The 20,256-nt window shown below is 41.4% G+C and overlaps 1 protein-coding gene across 3 annotated transcripts in view; it reads right to left on the bottom strand.

The window, feature by feature from the left end:
• The window catches only part of vav2 (vav 2 guanine nucleotide exchange factor), a 247,970-nt gene that overhangs the window by 53,351 nt on the left and 174,363 nt on the right, over nucleotides 1-20,256 (bottom strand). For all 3 annotated transcript variants that reach the window (XM_080476261.1, XM_080476262.1, XM_080476260.1), the window contains exon 4: nucleotides 11,393-11,461. In XM_080476261.1, the coding sequence (XP_080332387.1) occupies nucleotides 11,393-11,461 (69 nt within the window). The remainder of the gene's footprint in view (nucleotides 1-11,392; nucleotides 11,462-20,256) is intronic.

Below are 20,256 nucleotides of genomic sequence, written 5' to 3'. Positions count from 1 at the left end.
GATTGCATCAAATCTCTCCATTTCCTTGATAAAATGCATTTATTTATTTTTTTTCTCGTCTGGTTGGTGCTACACATCGATGACAATTGCCTCATTGTTGGGCAATAGTGATAATACTTCAAACTTATACACTGCACCTGCTGAGGACTGTTGAAATGTATTTTCTTTAAAGAGTAAAAACTCTTCAGAGACCCAGACAAATGCAGTTGTGGCCAGTTGTGTCACTGCCTTGATGAGGTGCGATGATAGAGGGGCAAGGTAGGAGCCAACTATTTGAAATAAATAGCACAGTGACCAAAAATAGCAACTGCTAGTTAGCTGCCTTCTGTAATCACACATACCAGCCCCCAGCTGATGAAAAGAAGGAAATCGCGCTGCGCTGTGCACTTCTGGTGCTAATCTCCAGAATCCTTGAGTTTTGAGCCTGCACAATTTCCAGTGAAAAACCCCCACCCACTGCTCACACAGCAGATTGTAGACGGTATGATTGGATACTCAATGTAGTATTTGATGGCTGATCTGATATATATTTAATATATTACACCCTCAAAAGGCTCCAAATGGTGACATTGTAAGGTTCGTTAGTTGTGGTTAAAGGTTTAGCACAGGGACACTTGACAGAAACTGTGAAAGTCTCATGAGCGGGCATTCATCCGTCCCTCCGTCCATCATGTATGTATGGATTAATGGATGTCAAAGGTTAGAAAGGAGCAGGAATTTCCATGACCTACATGATTACTTTACTTCACACGATTTGAAGTGTAAATGCTAAACCTTTGTTGCATTTTAGGTGTCACACGACAACAGTGCTCGGAACTACTGAAACACTCCGTTTTGAGAACGTGTCCCGAGGAAGAACTTCGAAATTTGCTCCGACTCCATCGTTGCGTAGACGACACATGTAGATGGAGGAGACACTGCTTCTGCACACGTACAGTAGGAACAACCCCATCTCCAAAGTGTCACGACTCCCAGTTCATGTTCTCCTTGGACTTGGTAGATTTAGAGCAGAGAGCCACTCTGAATAAACATTCCAAATTTATTGTCTGTTCATAAGCATGTCTGTACTCGCCATTGTTAATGTTTCTAGTGTATTGTTCTCCGTGAGCATATATGTGTGCTTTCAATACAAAAACAAACGACAGTGCTAATTTGTGGCCCAACATGAAAACTCCATCGTTTTCATTGTACTTTTAACACTGTTAGGATTGGGCACACAGAGTTACCATACAATATGTGTCTGCGTAATTAAAGCAGACACGTGTCCCTCAACCTCCACCTTATTGTTAATAGGAACAACAACTAAAGAAAGATTGAAAAATTACAAAAAGTGTCCTTGAGCAGACTGCTTTAAGCCCTCCAGCATAAGGGATGCTATTGAGCAATCCAAATGTGAGCAAAAACAGGATTTGTGTTTTCAGTTAAAATGGACTCCTTCCAATACTGTACATATGAATGTCATCTCACTGCACAGAAATCTCTCTGCTTTTTTCTGATGCAGGTACTTCACCTCTCCCCGCCTAATGGAGGCCATAACACAGGTGTCCTTTCAGCAACTCAACCCGATTCAAAGTATTTCATTTGAACATGGATGAAATGGGTCTTTTTTGTTGCAACTTTTGTGCTCTTTAATAATTCATGAATAGACCTGAAAAGCTTCTGGGTAATTCGGACTCGTTCCACAGTGACGTGGCTGCATGAGACCTTCTACATCAGCTGTTGAAGCTAAAATATTCCTCCTTCCACTGTCTGTGTGAACAGGGGACACGACGAATGAGAGAAGACAGAAGTGCCCTCAATCAAACATTCAAGATCAGCGTAATGCTCAAGCTGCAGTTGTTAGAGGTTTTAATTGAGGTGGCTTGGTTCACTCCCGGCTCCGTGCTTTCTCTTCCTTCATTAAGTGAAAGTGGCTCATATTGAGTAGCGAGGAGGCTGCGAGGGCGGACAACGGATGGCTGAAGCTGTCCCAAAAGCATCTCCCTTCTGAACTTTGAGACTACAGTACGCTCCTCAGAGACAGATGTGGTCCAAGTCGGGGAGGTTTCAGCAAAGCAGATGTTGTACTTCATTTTGTTGTAACTCCTAGGAGAGAGTATTTTACGAGGTAGGTTTAGTGCAGTAATATGAATGTGACCTCTGAAAAGATCTAAGAGGAGCAGCTCCTCCAGGGACAGCATGATGGAGGCGATGGAAGACAGGCTGAATGAGGTACCCCCCCCCTTTATTCACTGGTTCTGTACGAGCTTAGAAACTCAATATGTGCTTCCCACAAGTAGCTTTGTTTTTATCATCTTCACTGATTCATCTGATTGTTAATACCTTATGTGAATCAGGAACATTCCCTATTGATTAGCGTTGGCATTTAAAACTCTTGGTTTCTCTCAGTTGGTTATTTTGTTGTTGGGTTTTGTTCATTTCCAATCAGTCAGTTCGAAATCTGTTCAAGGCTTTCCACTAATGATTACAGATTGATTGATATACTGATGTAGTGGAGGGTTCATTGGGTTCAACAACATAAAACTTTGCTATGGGTTGGGATTTTTTTTAAACACTCGTCCCAAACACCTCGCCCAATGGGTGTTTGCTTCTAAGTGTTTACCCCAGACCTTAAACCAGATGTCCAGTGAAAGCTAATGGTTTGAAACAAGGTTTCAGGTTCATCAAATACCAGTTTACAATGAACATAGGGCAGGGTACATCAAGTTGGGGAAAAAAACAACACTCTAACATTACAGTCAATTTAAAGTTAGCCATTTGACTAAATTTGCATGTCTTTGGACTGGGACCTGGGAAAAAATGGAAATCATGCAAAAAAAAAAAAAAAAAAAGCAGTGTTTTGGAAAAGTTGCGTTTTCCTCCAGTTCCATAGAGCTGGAGTTATGGATTACTTCAGGAGAGGATAGTGGCAGGTTGAGGAGAAGAGTTCATTTGAAACAGATAAGGGTGAGGGAGGGTGTGTTTCCAGGAATTGACTGTAAGTCAATGTAGTGGCCGCTGAAGTGAGAGAAATACAACGCAGAGTGTGTGCACTTTGTTAGAAAGAGAAAGAATACAAAAACAGAGGGACATATTTTGTCTCTTGGGCTTGGGTGGACATTAATGAATCATTCGAATGCATAAATGTGTTGCTCGCAGTGTTCGTGCGTCCGCATCACAATGCAAGGGGGAGATGGAGAGTGGGCGTACAAGGACCTGAGGACTCATGAATTAGGTCTGATTTTCTGTCTGATTACTCAGTGACGGGCCGGGGGGTGTCCACTACGCTTGCACGCAATCGGCCCGTGAGCCTGTGCTCACAGCCCCTCAGTGACTGAGGGTTACATCAGTGGAGGAGGGATGCGGTGACTCACCATATCGGAGCCACTGAGCATATGCCCCCCAAAGGCTTGGCTACTTTACAGGATTCTAACAATGGTGTGTTGCCTTAAAAATGTAGGGTGTCTCTTTCGTTTGTGATGCGATGGCGAGCCTCAGTCGGCGTAATTCATAACGTGCTGCCAAACAGACAGCAAAGTTTTGTCAAAATGTGGTCTTATCATATGAGGCCCTACAGAGAATATGTGGTCAAGAAAATGAATGGGAGTGCAGCAGTGACTCCACTGCAGTGTGTGTGTCGGGAAAAGTTTGGACAGATTGGCAGCATTATTAACAATATCATGGGACTACTGATCGACTTAAGCAACCTCTTCTGGAAAGCATTAATACCCAACGTTTGGATACAGCACAGGATAGGAATCAGCAGTAACATGTGGTAGTTCTGTTCTGAGATCTAAGATAATTAAAGAAATTTGACTGTTTGACTTTTTAGAAGATTATATCCGGGCACGCAGCCTGTAGTCATTATATAAGGCACTCAAATACCAATGCATCTGTCTACAGCACAATCAAGGCAACAGATAGGGTAAACAGTAAATGGATTTCACTTATATAGTGCCTTTCAACTCCACGAGCAGCCCCAAAGTGCTTTACGTCATTCATCACATTCGCCCACACCCCAATGGAGGCTGCAGCCATGCGAGGCACAGTTTGGGGTTCAGTGTCTTGCCCAAGGATACTTCAGCATGTGGACAGGTGGAGATGGGAACTGAACCTGCAACCTTCCGATTTGGAGACGACCTCTCGACCAAGCGAGCCATGCATTAATACAACTATGTCAAGTTGCATTAATTGGCTCACTTATGCTTGAACAGTGAACACCAATTAGCTACCAACAACAAAACCTAAAAAAAACACCTCCCTTATATTATGTGGCCACCGAAACACTCCAAACTTATTAGGACATGAACTTTAACAGATCCCTGAAGGTGAGCAGCCAATTGGTTAAAAAAACAAAACATAAAAAAATAACACTTAAGTTGTGGAATCGAGCCTCGGTGGATCACACTTGCTTTCTGCTGTACATCTCATGCCCGTGTAATTGGATTGAGATCTGGGGAATCTGGAAGCAATATTAGCCCTTTGAATTCATTGTCGGGCTCCTCAAATAATTACTCAGCCATTTTTGAATTGTGCCAGGGAAAATGATCTCGAATGGTAGAGTCGGTTGGTAATGACAACAGAGGTCGTGGTTGGAGGCAAAGCAAAGCCTTCACATATCGTTTGGGTATTTGCGTATGAACTAGGCTTTATGGCATTTAAGAAGTACTCCTATCAGTACTCTGTATCTTCTCTAAAGAAGTGGCATTGGTGCATCCCTAGTGACAAAATCATTGAAAACAAGTGACCACTGTTGATGTCCAGACATCTGGAGCTTTGACATTTGCTCCATGTCACTGCGACCTCACTGCACACCGGATTGATTGTGACACTTGTCAGTTAAATCGAGGAGTGTTGCAGTCACACCAGTTTTACTGGTCGAATACATCAGAACATGTGAAAGAGGAACATGGAGGAACACTTGATGAATAATAAACACAGAATAGGTTTATGTCATTTTGAACACCATAAAACCATCCTGCATGTTGACATGCTACCTTGGGAAAGCATTGGGATTCTCAATTTGAAAAAAAAAAAGCTGATCAAGTAGGACATCCTTTCTTCAAACTATGGTATACTATTATTGTGTTTGGTCATTTGTAACTTTTCTATGCTTACAGTATTCAATTGCCAGTGTAATAAAAGATAACCTTATAAAGTGTACTTTTAGTCTGTCTTTTAGAATAAGTCTTACACAAAATATTAATATTACACTCAATAGTTTTGAAAGCAATATGTCCCTACTTTATATAAAGTCCTTAATAAATTCTGTTTTTAAATTTCCACTTTAGATTTTTGTATGCAGCTCAGCATTAGGGAGCCAATATTAATCATAATATGAAACATGTCCTTACTATCTGTCTCCATTTAGAAAATAGTGTATCCCGAGTGTGGTCATGTGGTAAATAAGTTAATACCTTAATACCACGGAGCTCCATCCATTTTCAAGCTATTGACTTTTCATGTCAATCTGCCCAGGGGATTAATGGAGCAAAATAAACCGCCAAAGAGTGACACAAAGAGGTAGTGACAGTGTTTGCTAAGGAATGGAAATCTATGTGTGCTTTTCGCAGAAGAAATGGTCCCTTGGCGACTGTTTCCGATCCACCCCCATTTCATGCTTTGTCAACTCCAGGATGGAGTCATTCCAGATGGGGTGGGGGTCCGAGTTAAGTAACGGGAAGAGTTGACATCAGAACGGAGGCACAGAGCAGGTTTACCATATTAACCTTCGAGACCTCTATTAGGTCCAAACCATCGTCTGCCTCAATGAGACACTTGCATGCCTCACTACTACGTACCTGCATCTATCGCGGGACCTCTGTGCCACTTATTTACCTTCCGGTGAGCTCATACGCTCGAAACACACCTCGCTGGATATGAACTCCTCTGACATGATATTGTAAATATGGAAATCATGCAGATACTGACCTCTAGAGAACCTCTAAAATAACACAGTCATCTCCAGAAGTATTGCTACTGCATGAAGACTGTCTGCTGAATACAGACCAGAGAAGTTTTGACAAACTAACTACTCAGACATCTCAAAGGTTGGGATGTCCTTCATTTCCTCTAAAACTTTAAAATGTTGTGTAACAAATGATTTCATCTCCATATTCAAATTGCAAGTAGACAACAATGTCAAACCTATTAAGCATATTTGAACCAGGCCACTTAAAAAAACGTTCAAACGACTGTTTTACGTAGTTTATTTTATGGTTAAAAAAGTGTATCTATATTGATTAAAAATAAAGATATGTAGTTAGTCATATTAATGACTTTTTTATGAATAGATGTGGAAGAAATTTCAACTTAACCTAGAAAAAAAATGGAGGTAATTTATTTTGGTGAAAAGAAGAAAAGTTAAAGATCGAATGGACTCAGACCTCAAAAATTCAACAATCACATTAAGACAACCAAATAAGATTCAGAGAAACTTGCATTTATTTTCAGCCGGTTAGATTATTGTAACGGTGTGTTTACAGGTCTCAATTATAAATCTGTCAGACAACTGCCACTCATCCTTGAATGGGAGTACGTTAAAGTAGGTCTGATTTTGTTGTAGATCTCACAGAATGGACCGGTCATTGGCAGATTGGCGACATGGTTAAGTATCTTAATTCACCTTCACGCTTTGATCTCCTGGCAAAAAAACTATTGGAACCATTACCAAAACACAGTCTGACTACCTCCTTGTGGCATAGAAATGTCCACTGGTGGTTGCATTTGGTGCTTCAGATGGCAAGAACACGTCAAATAGCCATTGATCTGATGAGCATCGAAACCCCAGAACAAAGTGGAAAACATCTCCTGAGTACTGATACAAGACTTGAAACATCTCACTACATTCAAATACATATTCCATATGACTCATTTGCATGTGATTCAATGTATTTTTTACCATAAGCACAGCAGTTTAACTTCATTGGACGTTGGGTTGCAAACAACAAGTTCCAACATTCGGTCTCCAAGCATAAAATGGGGTTTTAAATGTCAAGTCTGGATCTATTTTTGTTTTTCTTATAATAACCGTTAACATTTCCGTCCTCATACCATCGAGCTTAATGATGCAATCTGATTGTTTTTTATTGTTGGCTACAATATTGTGGTTCTTACTCCTTATTTCTTCCCACACCTGATATTTTTGGGGAGAGCACTGCTGTTTTATTCCTCGCATGCTGGCGCTTTTTACGACACCATATGTCCCTCCATTGCGACGTTTTTCCTCCGGGAGGCCGTCGAGCCGAACGATTTTACATCCATAAAGATTGGCTATTATTTCCGCGGGAGGACAATCATTGCGCTTTCCCTCACTCTCGCAGTTCAGGCGGGCACTCATCATAAATCACATGTGCATCAATATTTCAGGCTAATTAATAAGTCTTTGAGAGCGGGGTTAGTGCTAACGTGGCCCATGTGCTAAGTGTGTCCAACTGTATTAAGTGCACGACCTGCTGATGAATCAATTATGCGTGGGTCTATTGGTGAAACAGAATGTGTGGATGTTCTTCTGGAAAGGTCAAGAGCAGCCGTGCTGCCGGGCGCCATGATTAATTTAATAAGACACCTAGAGGTTACACAAAGAGCATGGCGTTACGACCTCAGTGACCGTTTCAGAGGAGAAAAAAAGAACAGAGAAAAAAAAAAGTGAGAGAGAGGAGAAGCAGAGCTTATAGATTGGAGGAATACCATGCGCTTTAAGTATACATACATTAAGCAACAAGCTTCATAACTTCACTTTCATGCTCGCTCGCTCTGCAGCCAGGCTCATTGGCACTTGTTGCTATGGATACGTGCACCGGATCTTTCAATAGAGGTTTACATAAGCGGACCATTCTGTGCAGATGGATGGAGTGAGGAAAAGAAAAGAAAAACAACAAGGTTGGAGGGTTAAGTCACTTTTCTCATGGGTTTCGAGCAGAACAGACTATTTTCATCACGAGTGGGCTGGATTGGTCAAATTACAGCATAATAACCCTTATTTAATGACAACTCCAAATGTTTCCCTTTATTCAAGTGCACAGACGTATGAAAGATTCAACATTTAGTGATTAAATCTTTTTTTTTTTTTACGAAAACCTGATCAAACTGAATTGTTTCCAGACTGAAATTTCGGTATATTTTTTAATGATGCCTCCTGTTGAGACCACCGATCTCCTGGCTTGGATCTCATAGTGTGTTATATCTGCTTCTCCTCTTACTGAAACAGCGTGATCCCCAGTGAGCAAATTAGGAACAGCAGTTACTTTTATTGGGAATTTGACATTGATGTCTTTATTATTCCTACATTTTGGATTGGACCAACAGGGAGGCTGAATTTGTCCTTGGGCTGTTTTTTTGTTTTTTTGACACCCTGGTTTAGGAAGACATTGTTTGTATGAATTTGTACACCTATTTTCCCATATATAATGATATTTTTCCTTGCTTTTTTTATTTATTTATTTTTTCCATTTGTGACCTTCATTTGAAAAGGAACATTTCCTAACTCCATTCCGTGTAATGCTACTTTTCTCCATTAAATATTGGCATAACTATCCGTGAGCTGTTCCGATTAAAAAAAACAAACACCCATTGATACACCGGGAAGTGCCACTGTCACTGGGCATGCTGAGTCTCTGGGAAGTTCTGAAGTTAAAACAAGCATCTTCTTTTCTCACTGACGTCTGAGGGTGTGTTCACACTTGGCTGGTTCAGTTCGACTGAAGCAAACTGTGGCGTGTTCAGAGGTGTGAACGCTTCAATCTGGCGTGCACCGAACAAGAGCGCTCAAGTCTTCAAGTGGTGTTGGCCCGCTCCCAATAAAGAGCTCGGGCGTAGTTTCTGTATAAAAATAAACTGCACACTTCCTGATGAATGAGACAAAACAATTCTTCATTAGAATGTGCAATAGGTGAAATGCCAGTGAAGGTTTCCGCATTCCCAAATGCTTAAAGACTTTTTCAGCCGGTACTAGCGCCGCTATAGAATTCCCACATACAGTTAGCTCAGCGTTCCTAGAATCCTCCATCGCCCTCAAAAGTCAAGAAACAAGCAGCACGACTCCTCCTCGTGTGCTCTTTTCTCCCTGCTGACACAATTTGATTTGTTTGTGCGAAATATATTTTCTGAGTTGACTGAAACAGACGTTTGAAGTTTACATACGCCGCACGTGGAAGCTAATCCAGTATTAGCCTGCTTGGCTAGCACATTCCTCGTCCCCTATACAGACAATCATGTATTCAGCGAGCATATTTCTATAGGCTCTCCTTTTCTTCTCTCATCGCGCTCTCCTCGCTGCTATCTCTGTGATGAATGACACCCATCTCCCAGCCGTTCACTAATTACTCTCCATTAATCTGAGGCGAGCGGCTGCTGTCACCGCTGGAGCCGCCGCCAACTTCCACGACCTACGACTCTCTTTCGCGCGCGGCGGGGCCCGTCAGCCCGGCGAGCGTGGCGGCAAAGCAGCAACGGCGTCACCATGGCAACAGGCAGAGTGACAGAGGACTTCGTGCTTATGTAATTAAGCAGTTAGAGGAAATTGCACGAAGTGGCAATCAAGATCAATTTTAGATGTTGCATGCAGACTGCAGAGAGAACCGTGACACACCAAGACAGCTTTCTGCATGAGGGAGTTGATCTTTTATAATAACCAACTTCCAGATGTGCCGTGGCGTCTTTGCTTGTACTTAAATCAGTGCGGCATGATGAGCAGCTCCTCTGCCTTTTCATCCCACCCAGAAGCTGTTTCAGGACTCACTTCCCACCCGTTTGCTGGAAAATGCAAATGAAAGTGGTACTGCATCATGTAAAACAAAGAGAGAAAAAAACCCAAAACATTTTTAAACCTTTTTAGTTAAAAAAGAATAAAATAAAACGAGATTGTGAGTGAGTCATCCCACACTGAAAACTGAGCTCTCGTTCTGGAACAATAAGCAGATCAATACCAGGAACAACAAATAGCAATGTGAAATATAAATAGATGCGGTAAGTAAATCTTGTTATTTCTTTAACCCCCATATTTGTGGTCCAAAGAGCAAAAGCAGTAGTTTCAAGACTCTCTTTTACTGCTTCCACGACCAGTGATGCCGGTAACACGTTACTGAGAGTTCCTCTCATATGACCACTTTTTCCAGTAATGAGTAATTGAACACGTTACTATTTCTAAACCAGTAATCAGATTAAAGTTACTCCTCCAAGTCACTGTGTGTTACTATTGCAGTGTCCAGCAGGACGAGTTTCTTGTCTGTAAAGCCGCTTTATTATTAAACAGAACCGGGCGGCTCCTTCGTTCTCCTCCAAACACACACACACACACACACACACACACACACACACACACACACACACACACACACACACACACACACACACACACACACACACAGACACACACAGACACACACACACACACACACACACAGAGGCAGTTTCCACACCGTACTCCGTACGCTCACCAGACCCGCCCCCTTCTCAACTCTCAGCCAATCACAGGCCAACTCGCTCTAACGGTGCGTTCAGGTGACACAAAATAATCGGAACTAACATACATAATCAATAAACCTTGTCATCGCAACAAGAACAAAACTGCAGAGATGTTACACTATTTTTGTAATTTTCCTGAGTGTAAAGATAAATTGGCAGGAAGCCACCCCCTTTTTTCAATCAATCAATCAATGAAAGACTTAATTTGTCCCCGAGGGCAAGTAAGTGGTAGTTTAGAGCAGGTAGTGCAAATAAATAAATAGATAAGTAATGCAACAACAGTATGCACCAACAACATGCAACAACAATAAGACAACAACTACATCGCCGGGTAAATAAATACCAGTAATAGTAAAAATCTGATAATAAACAGTTGTTAAATTTGACTCTTTCAGCATTTTGGCTTTATTTATTTTTTTACATATTGACAGTATTGTTTGGGCTATTTGGGTAATGTTTGCTTTTTACCTTGGTCGTTCTCGAAATTTTAGACCTTTTTTCCACTTTTTTGTCATTTTAGGCATTCTGCATTTTGAGCTGCATTCAGAAATGTTTGCTATTTATGCAATTTTACCTTTTTTAGCAGTCTTTCTGAAGTAGCATAAAATAAGTTTACTTTCACTTTAAAAGCGTCAGGGAGCTACTACATAGCAGCTAAAGTGCCACATGGTGACCCCCCATGTAAATCCAGTTTGTAAATACATGCATCTCGTCAATCTTTTGTGTTTGTCTCACAAAGAATTGAACCTTTTCACTCAGAAGTGCACAGCCTGCGATACGACTTTACCAAATGCTGATCCATCAAACCGTGCAGTCCAGTGTCGGAGGTGCAATCAAGTGGTGGGGTTACAGTTAAATTTAGGGGAACTCTTCAGAGAAATATTACAATGCCTCGCTGGGGGACACAAAACTGTGTGTGTGGGTGTTTTGTGGAGGAACGTGTACTTACTCTGCCAACTCCTCCAAGCTGCGGTACACATCGTCCTCGTTCAGAGCGGTGTCCTCCGACGGGAAAGGCCTGGTACACACACACACACACACACACACAGAAAAAAACCAACAACACAGCGTGAGAGAGTGTTTTATCACTGCACGTACACACACTCCAGTGGCCCGGGCTGAGAAATAACCGGTTGGAAAGGTGCGTGTTCTATCTGTCAGCTTGTCACTCCGGCAGCGGAGCAGCGGCTGGGATCTATTCAACAGAGGATCCCATCAGTCACAAACAACATTGTCAGAACACATCAACACGTCGCGGCTGACAGATAAAGAAGCCGCCGTCTTCCCACAGCCAACTTTTTCCCAGCGATACCGCGAGGAAAAACAGCCCTTTTACCCCCCCCCCCCCCCCCCCCCCCCCTTTCAGATGGATAGGCAGGTGTCTCATGAATCCTCTCAGGGGGGGGTTGGACCAGTTTTCAAGGTCCCTCGGGGGACAATGTAGAGCAATGTAAAGCTTGGGGAGTGACAGCGATGAGCTGGAGTTATTGACCTTCATAGGGGAGACAAACATGGTGGATTCAGAAGAAAGAAAGAAGAAACTCGGCGTGTGATTCATCTCCGTATTCGTGCTCCCACGCCGTGTCACCCAACAATACCTCCAGGGAGTGGCAGAGCGTTAAAAACTAATGACTAATCAATTAGCTCATGGATTTATCTAAGAGATGGGATTTCTGCAAATCAAGTGCAGGATTAGGTTCAAATGGCCAACCGTGCTAATGACTTCTTTTTTTTCTCTCTTTTTTCCCCCCCCTGTTCCACGAGATGATTGTGATTGCGGTAAATTACAGCCTATTATCTTAATGCCGTGCACAATCGAAACCCATTAAAATCAGCGAGGTCACGATCAACACGAGCCATCAACAGCACTAACATAACTGAGATAAAGTGTTTATTATTTGCATTAGATCCCGAGTGGCTCTTGAGAGCAGTTGAGTCATTGAATGCATCGTTGTTGATATGTTTCGTTGTGTCTTTTTATGGATTCTGGAGGCACCGTACTCTCCTCCCAGCTCAACGTCCTACGCAGGCACATCAACACCTCGGCTGACCTTCACTCCCTCTGCTTTAACGCGACCACCCGACACACTATTTGTTTTCCTCTTGTCAACAAGAAAAAGACCCACATATTCACACACACACACACTAGAGAAGACGGCATCAAAACAGAGCGTGTGGGAGGAGAGACGTTCAAAGCTGTATGTTCAGAGTTGATACTGATAAATACTGATTATACAATCTAACTTAAACAACATCTGTGAGGATGCCACAGCGGAGGAAATAAACATTTCTTATCACTTCAGGCACGAATCTGAAGGTCGACGTTCATCTTGGATTTATTGGCCATTTATTTGTTTGTATTTACTCCAATAAAATTGCTTTATTATTGTCGCATTAACGTTCACATTCACATTCGATTAATATTACATGATATCAACACACAATTACTGAGGTTATTTCATTATTACTATCTTTATAATTATTCTAACCATTATCTTGTATGTGCTCCTGTATTGCATTGCATTAGCTGTGTTAATTAACAATCTCTGTACACGGAGCGTTTACTGAGAACAAAAACAGTCCAAATTAGTAAAACAAAACAAGATATAAAGTGTAAATAAAATAGAAGACATGAAACACTTTCAGTAGTGATCCTGCGTGAATGTGAAAATTACTTCTATAATCAAAGCACTAAATACATACAAAGGACTTAATTTGCTTCAAATTTGTTAGGTGTCTTAAAAAAGTACTGGTATTTATCTCTGATGCACGACTGATTGATTCTTTTTGTTAATGGACATGAATGATAACGCTTTGACCATTTAACTACACATAAGACAACATTCCATGTGCACAACAGTATAAATGATAAGTTATTATTAATTTAGACCAGCTGAAAACTGAAAGAATATGGTTTACTTTTCAAATTTCCCAACAACATTAAAAATCACGGCAGAAAACAGAATGATCTGCAGAGCCAAAACAAACTCCTTCCTCTTCCTCCCGCTAACTTTAGGATTCACTGGGAATCTTTCCCAGCCCGGTAATAACGCACCACATTAACGATGATTAAAATTTTAAACATTATTACTGATAGTTGAGCGATTCACTGCAGTGTACCATAAAGCTTGCTTCGTCCCGGCTGATGTTCAAACCCAAACACCCGGAGTGGGAAACAAGCCTCAGCTCCAACGGAATTAAACAAAACTCCACAAACACACGGTGATCCACGGTGAGAGGCCATTTTCCTACCTTTTTTTTTTTTTTTTTTAATATAAAACATATTTAACCTTTGAAACGAGCATAAGACCGTCTAAATGGTTAAATAGTTGCAGCTCCGTGTGCCAAGGCTCCATATAAATGACAATGTTTAAGTGAAGACACATTGTCTTTGTGATTTTGTAACGCAGCCGAGAACTTCTTCTCCTTGACCCTGCTTCTTGTTGATCGGATTAGAATAGAATTTTTGCTCGATTCTAAAGGAGCGTTGCTGCTTGACCTTTTAATTTCTCATTCGGTTTGAAATCAGAGTGTTTTTGCAAATGAATCGCCTCAAAATGTTAATCACAGTCTTCAAGCCCCTGTTTCATAAAATGCTCTGGAAATACTTTTTTTTTTTTTCCAATAACATTTCTATTTTATTTGCACAACAGACTCATTTTCAAAAGTAGTTTTATGTTCAGGCTAAATAAGTCAAAAGGGCCTAAACAGCTATTACTGCTAAATAAACTACAAGAAAAGCTAAGCAAGAAAATAATGCAAAAAGCTAGAATTGATAGAAAAAAAATGTAAAAACAGAATAATGTCTAAAAGAATCTAACCTGTGAGAATAGATGATATGACTGCAAACACTACAATTGCTTGAAAATGTTCTAAATCATTAAAACAGTTCCAACACAAACAGATAATACTCCTGGAACAGCTTAAATTGCTTTAAAAAAGCTCTTGAAAAATCCAGCATCCCTTCCACATGCACTACAGGGGTTTGAAATGTCTAATTTGAGGCAAGCAATTTCTAAAAAACGTCACATTTAAAGCAAACAAGGAATTAAACGGTTGGCAAAAAGTCAAACAGTGATTTTCTAGTCGGATGAAGGACAACGCATAAATATTAAGGAATGAAAAGAAAGTAAAAATGAAATTGGGATAAGGGCGATATAATTATAGCATTTATTAGAATAACGGTGATGAGTGACTGGAAAAGCTCCACATCACCTCGGCCTCCAGGACCGGGAGGAAACCAGCAGGCTCATCTTGGCAGCTCAGTGCTGCCACGTGCCACGTCAATAAACTTTTAAGAGCAGTTCAGGCCTTAAAATTTTCAGCCATAAAATTTTAAATTCAAACACTATAGTCAACAGCGGGGAGGCGAGCACGGGGGAAATATGATGCTCTCTCTGAGTGGCCGTATTAAAGTCGAGCAGCCGAAAAATGGTTTTGTGATACGGCGAAGCAAAGTGGTAACTGATGTCAGTTCACCAATCAATAGCGCTGATTAAACTCTGATACATTGATTATATGAAACCGGGTGAGCCAAAACCCGTCAGATCCTCCATTCAGAATGTCTTTAAAAATATATGCTATTCTGCAGCCGTCAAGAAGTGACAAAAAGAGAACTAATCTACAACTATTTTTAATGCTGCGGAGAGAATTTGTTTCAGTGTGGCTGAAAATTGGATTTATTTCATGTGAGCTGCGGAAGATTTTGTCTAAACTCCGACATGCTTCAGGTAAGAAGTTAAAAGCAGGGCGTCGAACGTACGTACAGCAGAATCGTCCTGCAAGAAGCTCAAGATGTTGATGCTGCTGCTCTGAAAACGAGTTATCTTCTCGCCAGAAAATGCAAACCAGTCGAGAAGTCGTGCTTTCCGAGTATGAGAATGTTCTGTATCAGAAAGCACAGCTGAACTGCTTTATCTCTTTTTGCATTTCTTTTTTACACCGTATTTCCCAGCGATATTATGAGCGATATCTGTCAGCCGGTTGTGTTTGAAAGAGATCATGTCGGGGTCATTTGGAAATCGATATTCGGAGGACAAAGAGAACAAAGGGGAGGACGGTGGAGACGCTGCAGTGAGACGGGAGCTGATACCCACGCCACAGCGTCGGACACAAGACCTTCAACGCTCCCAAGCTTTCTAAATCCTTGGACGTTTTATTTCGCGGGATAGAATGGCATGGCTGAGGTGTTTTTATTGTGTCTCAGCGAAGTGGCCTGTCGGTGTGTTTAAGGCCAAATGCCGCGCCGTTAACTCGAAAGGAATATAAAAAGAGCCGGCGAACAGAAGTTTGTTTCATGGTCCGGGTCGTGTGCATGTTGGTATGCATGTGCGTGTCCCGAGCCGTGTGACACCGGCTATTAGCCCCGGCGTAATTAAAGCGAGAGGGTGTCAGCCATCAGGTTAATGGATGCTCAGCGATATAGTCAAAGGTCAGCTCGTCACTTGCGGGCGGACACACCAAGACCAACAGCGCCACGCGCTCTGATTCGTTTTCGCCGTGTAACTTCATTAAAACTAGTTTTTCCCAAAAGCTAATTACAAGTATTAACAACACACACACACACACACAGACACAGACGCACACACAAAAGTGATTTATGTTGCTTTCTGGCTGGCTGTTATGAAGCTCCAGAAGGTGATTCCTCTGGAGCGTAATAACACACCCACATCTGATGGCCCCCTACAATGAAATGTGCATTATATTATAAGTTATTAATGGAGTCCCGCAGGGCAAAATTTAATTACACAGTAGTTTGTGGAGATGCGCGCTCGCATCTATCACCTCCGTGTTGTTTTGCGGAGCCAAGCACTGTCCAATGCTGCCGTTTTCATTTCTCCTAAATGGTGCAACGAGGTGTAATTGAACTATGTTCATAATTTCATCAGGAGCCCTCTGACGAGCCGTCTCCTGGCTATTCCGCGCCGCTCCATTATCTTTCCTGCAAGCGCGTTGTTCGGGCCTCTGTTAACCAGAGAGGATGTTGCAATAAAAAAGAAATCAACTCTTGATTCAGAGGATCCAAAAAGTATTTGTTTACAGAACTCCGCAGTTCTTCCTGATTTGGCTCATTCAGTTTTGTTTTTCTCCTTTGTTAGTTCGGTGTCAATAAAACTCATTTTTTGGGGTAAAAGGATTTTAGAGGCGCATCCAACTTCATCACAGAGACTATTTATGTGCTTCAGCAGGTTACTGTCTATGAAGACTCAGACCCCGTTTACACAACGACTTCAACGTACAAAAGAAAACTTTTGTTGTGTTTTGACGACAGAATACCGAGTGGAAAACTATTAATGCAGAAAGTTGCACTTTGAAAAGTTCCCTGACGACTGATTGAGAATGTGTTACTTTGAAAAGCCGAATTTAACGACCACAGAAGTAATTCAGCAGCAAAACAGCAGGTTGCCATTTTGTTGACCAGCAGCCACCAAACTGCTGAAGCTGGGGGAAATACTTGCAGGTGAAATATTAATTTCTCCTCTTCGTCTCTTTCCATGGCTCTCCTGTACAGTGTGTGTGTGTGTGTGTGTGTGAGTGTGTGTGTGATTATATTTTTCAATACTTTATTCAAGCTCAATGTGTTTATCATTAGTTCAGCCTTACAGTTGCTGATTAATATTTTACATGTGATTCTATAATAGAGAAAAAAAGATTTTCACACAGGAAACACTTTACTTAAGTTAAAAAAAAAAAAATTGAAACATATTTTGCTTATTAAATGAACTAATATTGTTCCCACAGTTCCCACCAAATTCAAGGCTGTAAAAATGAAAAATCGGCTATTTCAGCACTTACAGTTCCTTCATTCCAAAATGTAGGAGTTTTTTTTGGTTTTATTCTTAAAAGGAAATCTGGAAGGATTTCCTCTCAGAAAGCTGCCTCCATTTGATTTGGATGAATGACGTTTGTGCCCACTTTAAACTACCGTTCTTTAAAGTTGTTGATATGTCAGTTAAAAGCATTTTTAGTTCAGGGGCCACATACAGCTCAACTTCATCTTGAGTGGGCTGGACTGGTAAAATAGTAAAAAAAAGTTTTTCTTTGATGTAGTGCAGATGAAAATGTTTATATTTTAGAAAAAACAATTACTACTAAAAAATTCCTCCAACCTCAACATAAAGCCAATTTCAATGAATAATTCTGGTGCAAAATACAATGAAATGTCCAAAGACCTTCTTCTATAGCTGCGGCTTTATGCACGTTTATACAAAGATGCTAATTGTTAAATTAGCAGGTTTCTTTGACATTTTTACAGTTTGCTTGGTGATTTGATGGGCTGGATTGGCGCTTCTTGAGTCCCTGTTTCGACTCACGGGCCTTATGTTTGACACCCCTGGTTGAAAGTATTTTCAAGCACTTAATTACTAAAGGTAATAATATCTTTACGGAGGACGTAAGAGACTATATAAGCTTACAAGCTGCGAGTTGATAGCGGTTGATTTCAGGCTTCCAACATTTGTAGAAGCATTAGCTTGTGAAAGATATTCGGCGATTAATAACGAGGGAACTAAAATGTGTGCGGCTCTAAAAAGGCTTTAATTCACGCAGTGATATATACACTGAACTTTATCAGAAAAACTCTTGAGGCCAGAGGGGTCAAACTATTTCATTTCTCTGTCAGTACTAACATTTTTCTTGGGTTTTTCACATTGCGCCTCGGCCACCCCCCCCCCCCCCTCCGACGGCTTCACTGTAATCAACTCCAATCCGCTGGTGATCATGTCGACGTCCTCTGCACTGTCCGGGGGAATTGTTGGCACACGTGCGCCGCACAATGCCGCGGTGAGTCGCTCCCATTGATCAACTCTTTGTCAAGCAGCAGAACAACAGTGAGGCTGTTATGTGTGAACGGTCGGCAGTGGAAGCAGTTTCATGTCCCAGGATGCGGATTCTTATCTACAGGGGTCGATATGTTTCTGGAGCTCCAGCCAGCAAGTGCACTTTGTCACTTATTGCGCGATGCCTGTCTATAAAACCCTCCTTTACCCCCCCTTTTAAAAGGCACCACTGTGATCTTTTTTTTTCTCTTTTTTCTTTTCCCCCCATCAAGCCACTCTTGCTCGTGGAGAGAGAGGGTAAATGTGCACAGATAACATACAAGCAAGGCGGTTATTTCTTGGCACGTGCGAGTCATTCTAACAGTGTTCACGTGTGAAATTAGCACACGGGATGCATTCAAATGCCATGTGTGAAAAATGAGAAGCGGATGTGCAATGTGATAACTGCATACTAATATGTGTGATGGGCGCAGAGCTGAGTCTACATGATGAGAAAATAGAAGACTGAGTAAATGATTCTTGGAAATATATATTTATCCCGAAGTAAAAGAACTAAATACACTGATCTCTTGCATGTCTGCTCAGATGCTCTGATTATCGTCCTCTACACTCAGAGAGCCTAAGCAAAATAATGAGAGAGAGGAAATTAACATACATAACATATACAGACATGTGGAAAAAAAAAGATATAGGGAGCAAGGTTTGAAGAGGTTTCACTTATCAAGACCATTTATTTCTCTGCTTCAGTCACAAATGATTGTTAACCACATTCACATACAATAATACACCAATGATGAAGACTGCTATACCTCCATTATAGCAATTAAGGGTTTCGTGTTATTCTCGACCATGTTTACACGACAACATTTGTTTCACATTTACACCTCAATGACAGAAACACTGAAACTGATGTTGTTTGTTTTTTTTATTCCAGGACACAAGTTGGCAATGATTATTTGTTTTGTAAATGTGCATTTTTTTTCTTCGCAGCGGCTGTGGCGCGAGTATGTTTTAGCAGCGTTTCCGCTGTCTACTCGGACTGAAAAAGTTGTGTTTTCAGTGGCTCCGAGCACCGCTGGCGTTTAAACCGACACCCAAAAGCACGATGAAAGTTTAGCGTTTTCACTTGAAAACTTCATTGTCGTGTCTATGGGGCCTCAGAAACTAGATGGATATCAGCCCACAATGGAATAAAGGCTGATGAGAAGGGAAAGAGGGTAACGTCGTCCCTCTTGGTCACTAACAGAGCAGCAGTGATCAGTAGTTAACCCACGAAGAAGCTGGTCAGCATCTTAGTGGGGAACTTGAGGAGTGGCAGCGATCCCTTAGGACATGCGTTCATGTGAAAATGTAAAAAAAAAATTGCGTTTTGGATGTTTGGCTTTTCGAAAACATTGCTAATGCGCATACGCACCAAGGTCACCGTAAATAGTTCTCCTGCACTTGCACGAGTAGACGCACAACAGCAATGGCGGCCTTCAGAGTGACATGACTCCCCGTCCATATTCTCCTTGGACTTGGTAGTTTTATAGTTGAGTCACCTTGAAAAATAATCCAACTTGGTCACCTGTCCATATGAATGTCCGTTTACTCACCATTGTTGATGTTTATGCCATATTGTTCTCTGCGCACATGTGCGTGACTTCATTACAAAAACACACAGCACCCACTAGTGGCCCTACATGAAAACTACATGGTTTTTAGCGTCAAAATGTTGCAGTGTAAACACTTCACTTTTCTGAAACAAAAAGGCGAAAACCATGCATTGTCTCTTGAAACATTGCCGCGTAAACAGGGCCGGAGATGTTGTAATTACAGATATCTTCGAGAAGCAAATTTGTTTTGTGTAGTTGAGCGTGTGCTAATCTCACGATGTGAAAATGACATCCCTATAATTTTGTGTGATTATTCTTTGATAATGGCTCATGTAAAATATCGATATCTGAATCATCATAGGGCCTCATACACCAGACATGACTACATAAAAATGAAGTCCCTCTCACAGTGAGCACAGCCTCGTAGGCAGTCCCTGTCC

The sequence above is a fragment of the Lipophrys pholis genome (genome assembly GCF_963383615.2).
Source record: "Lipophrys pholis genome assembly, chromosome: 12".
Taxonomy (NCBI): Eukaryota; Metazoa; Chordata; class Actinopteri; order Blenniiformes; family Blenniidae; genus Lipophrys; species Lipophrys pholis.
This window is presented reverse-complemented; position numbering and strand designations above follow the sequence as displayed.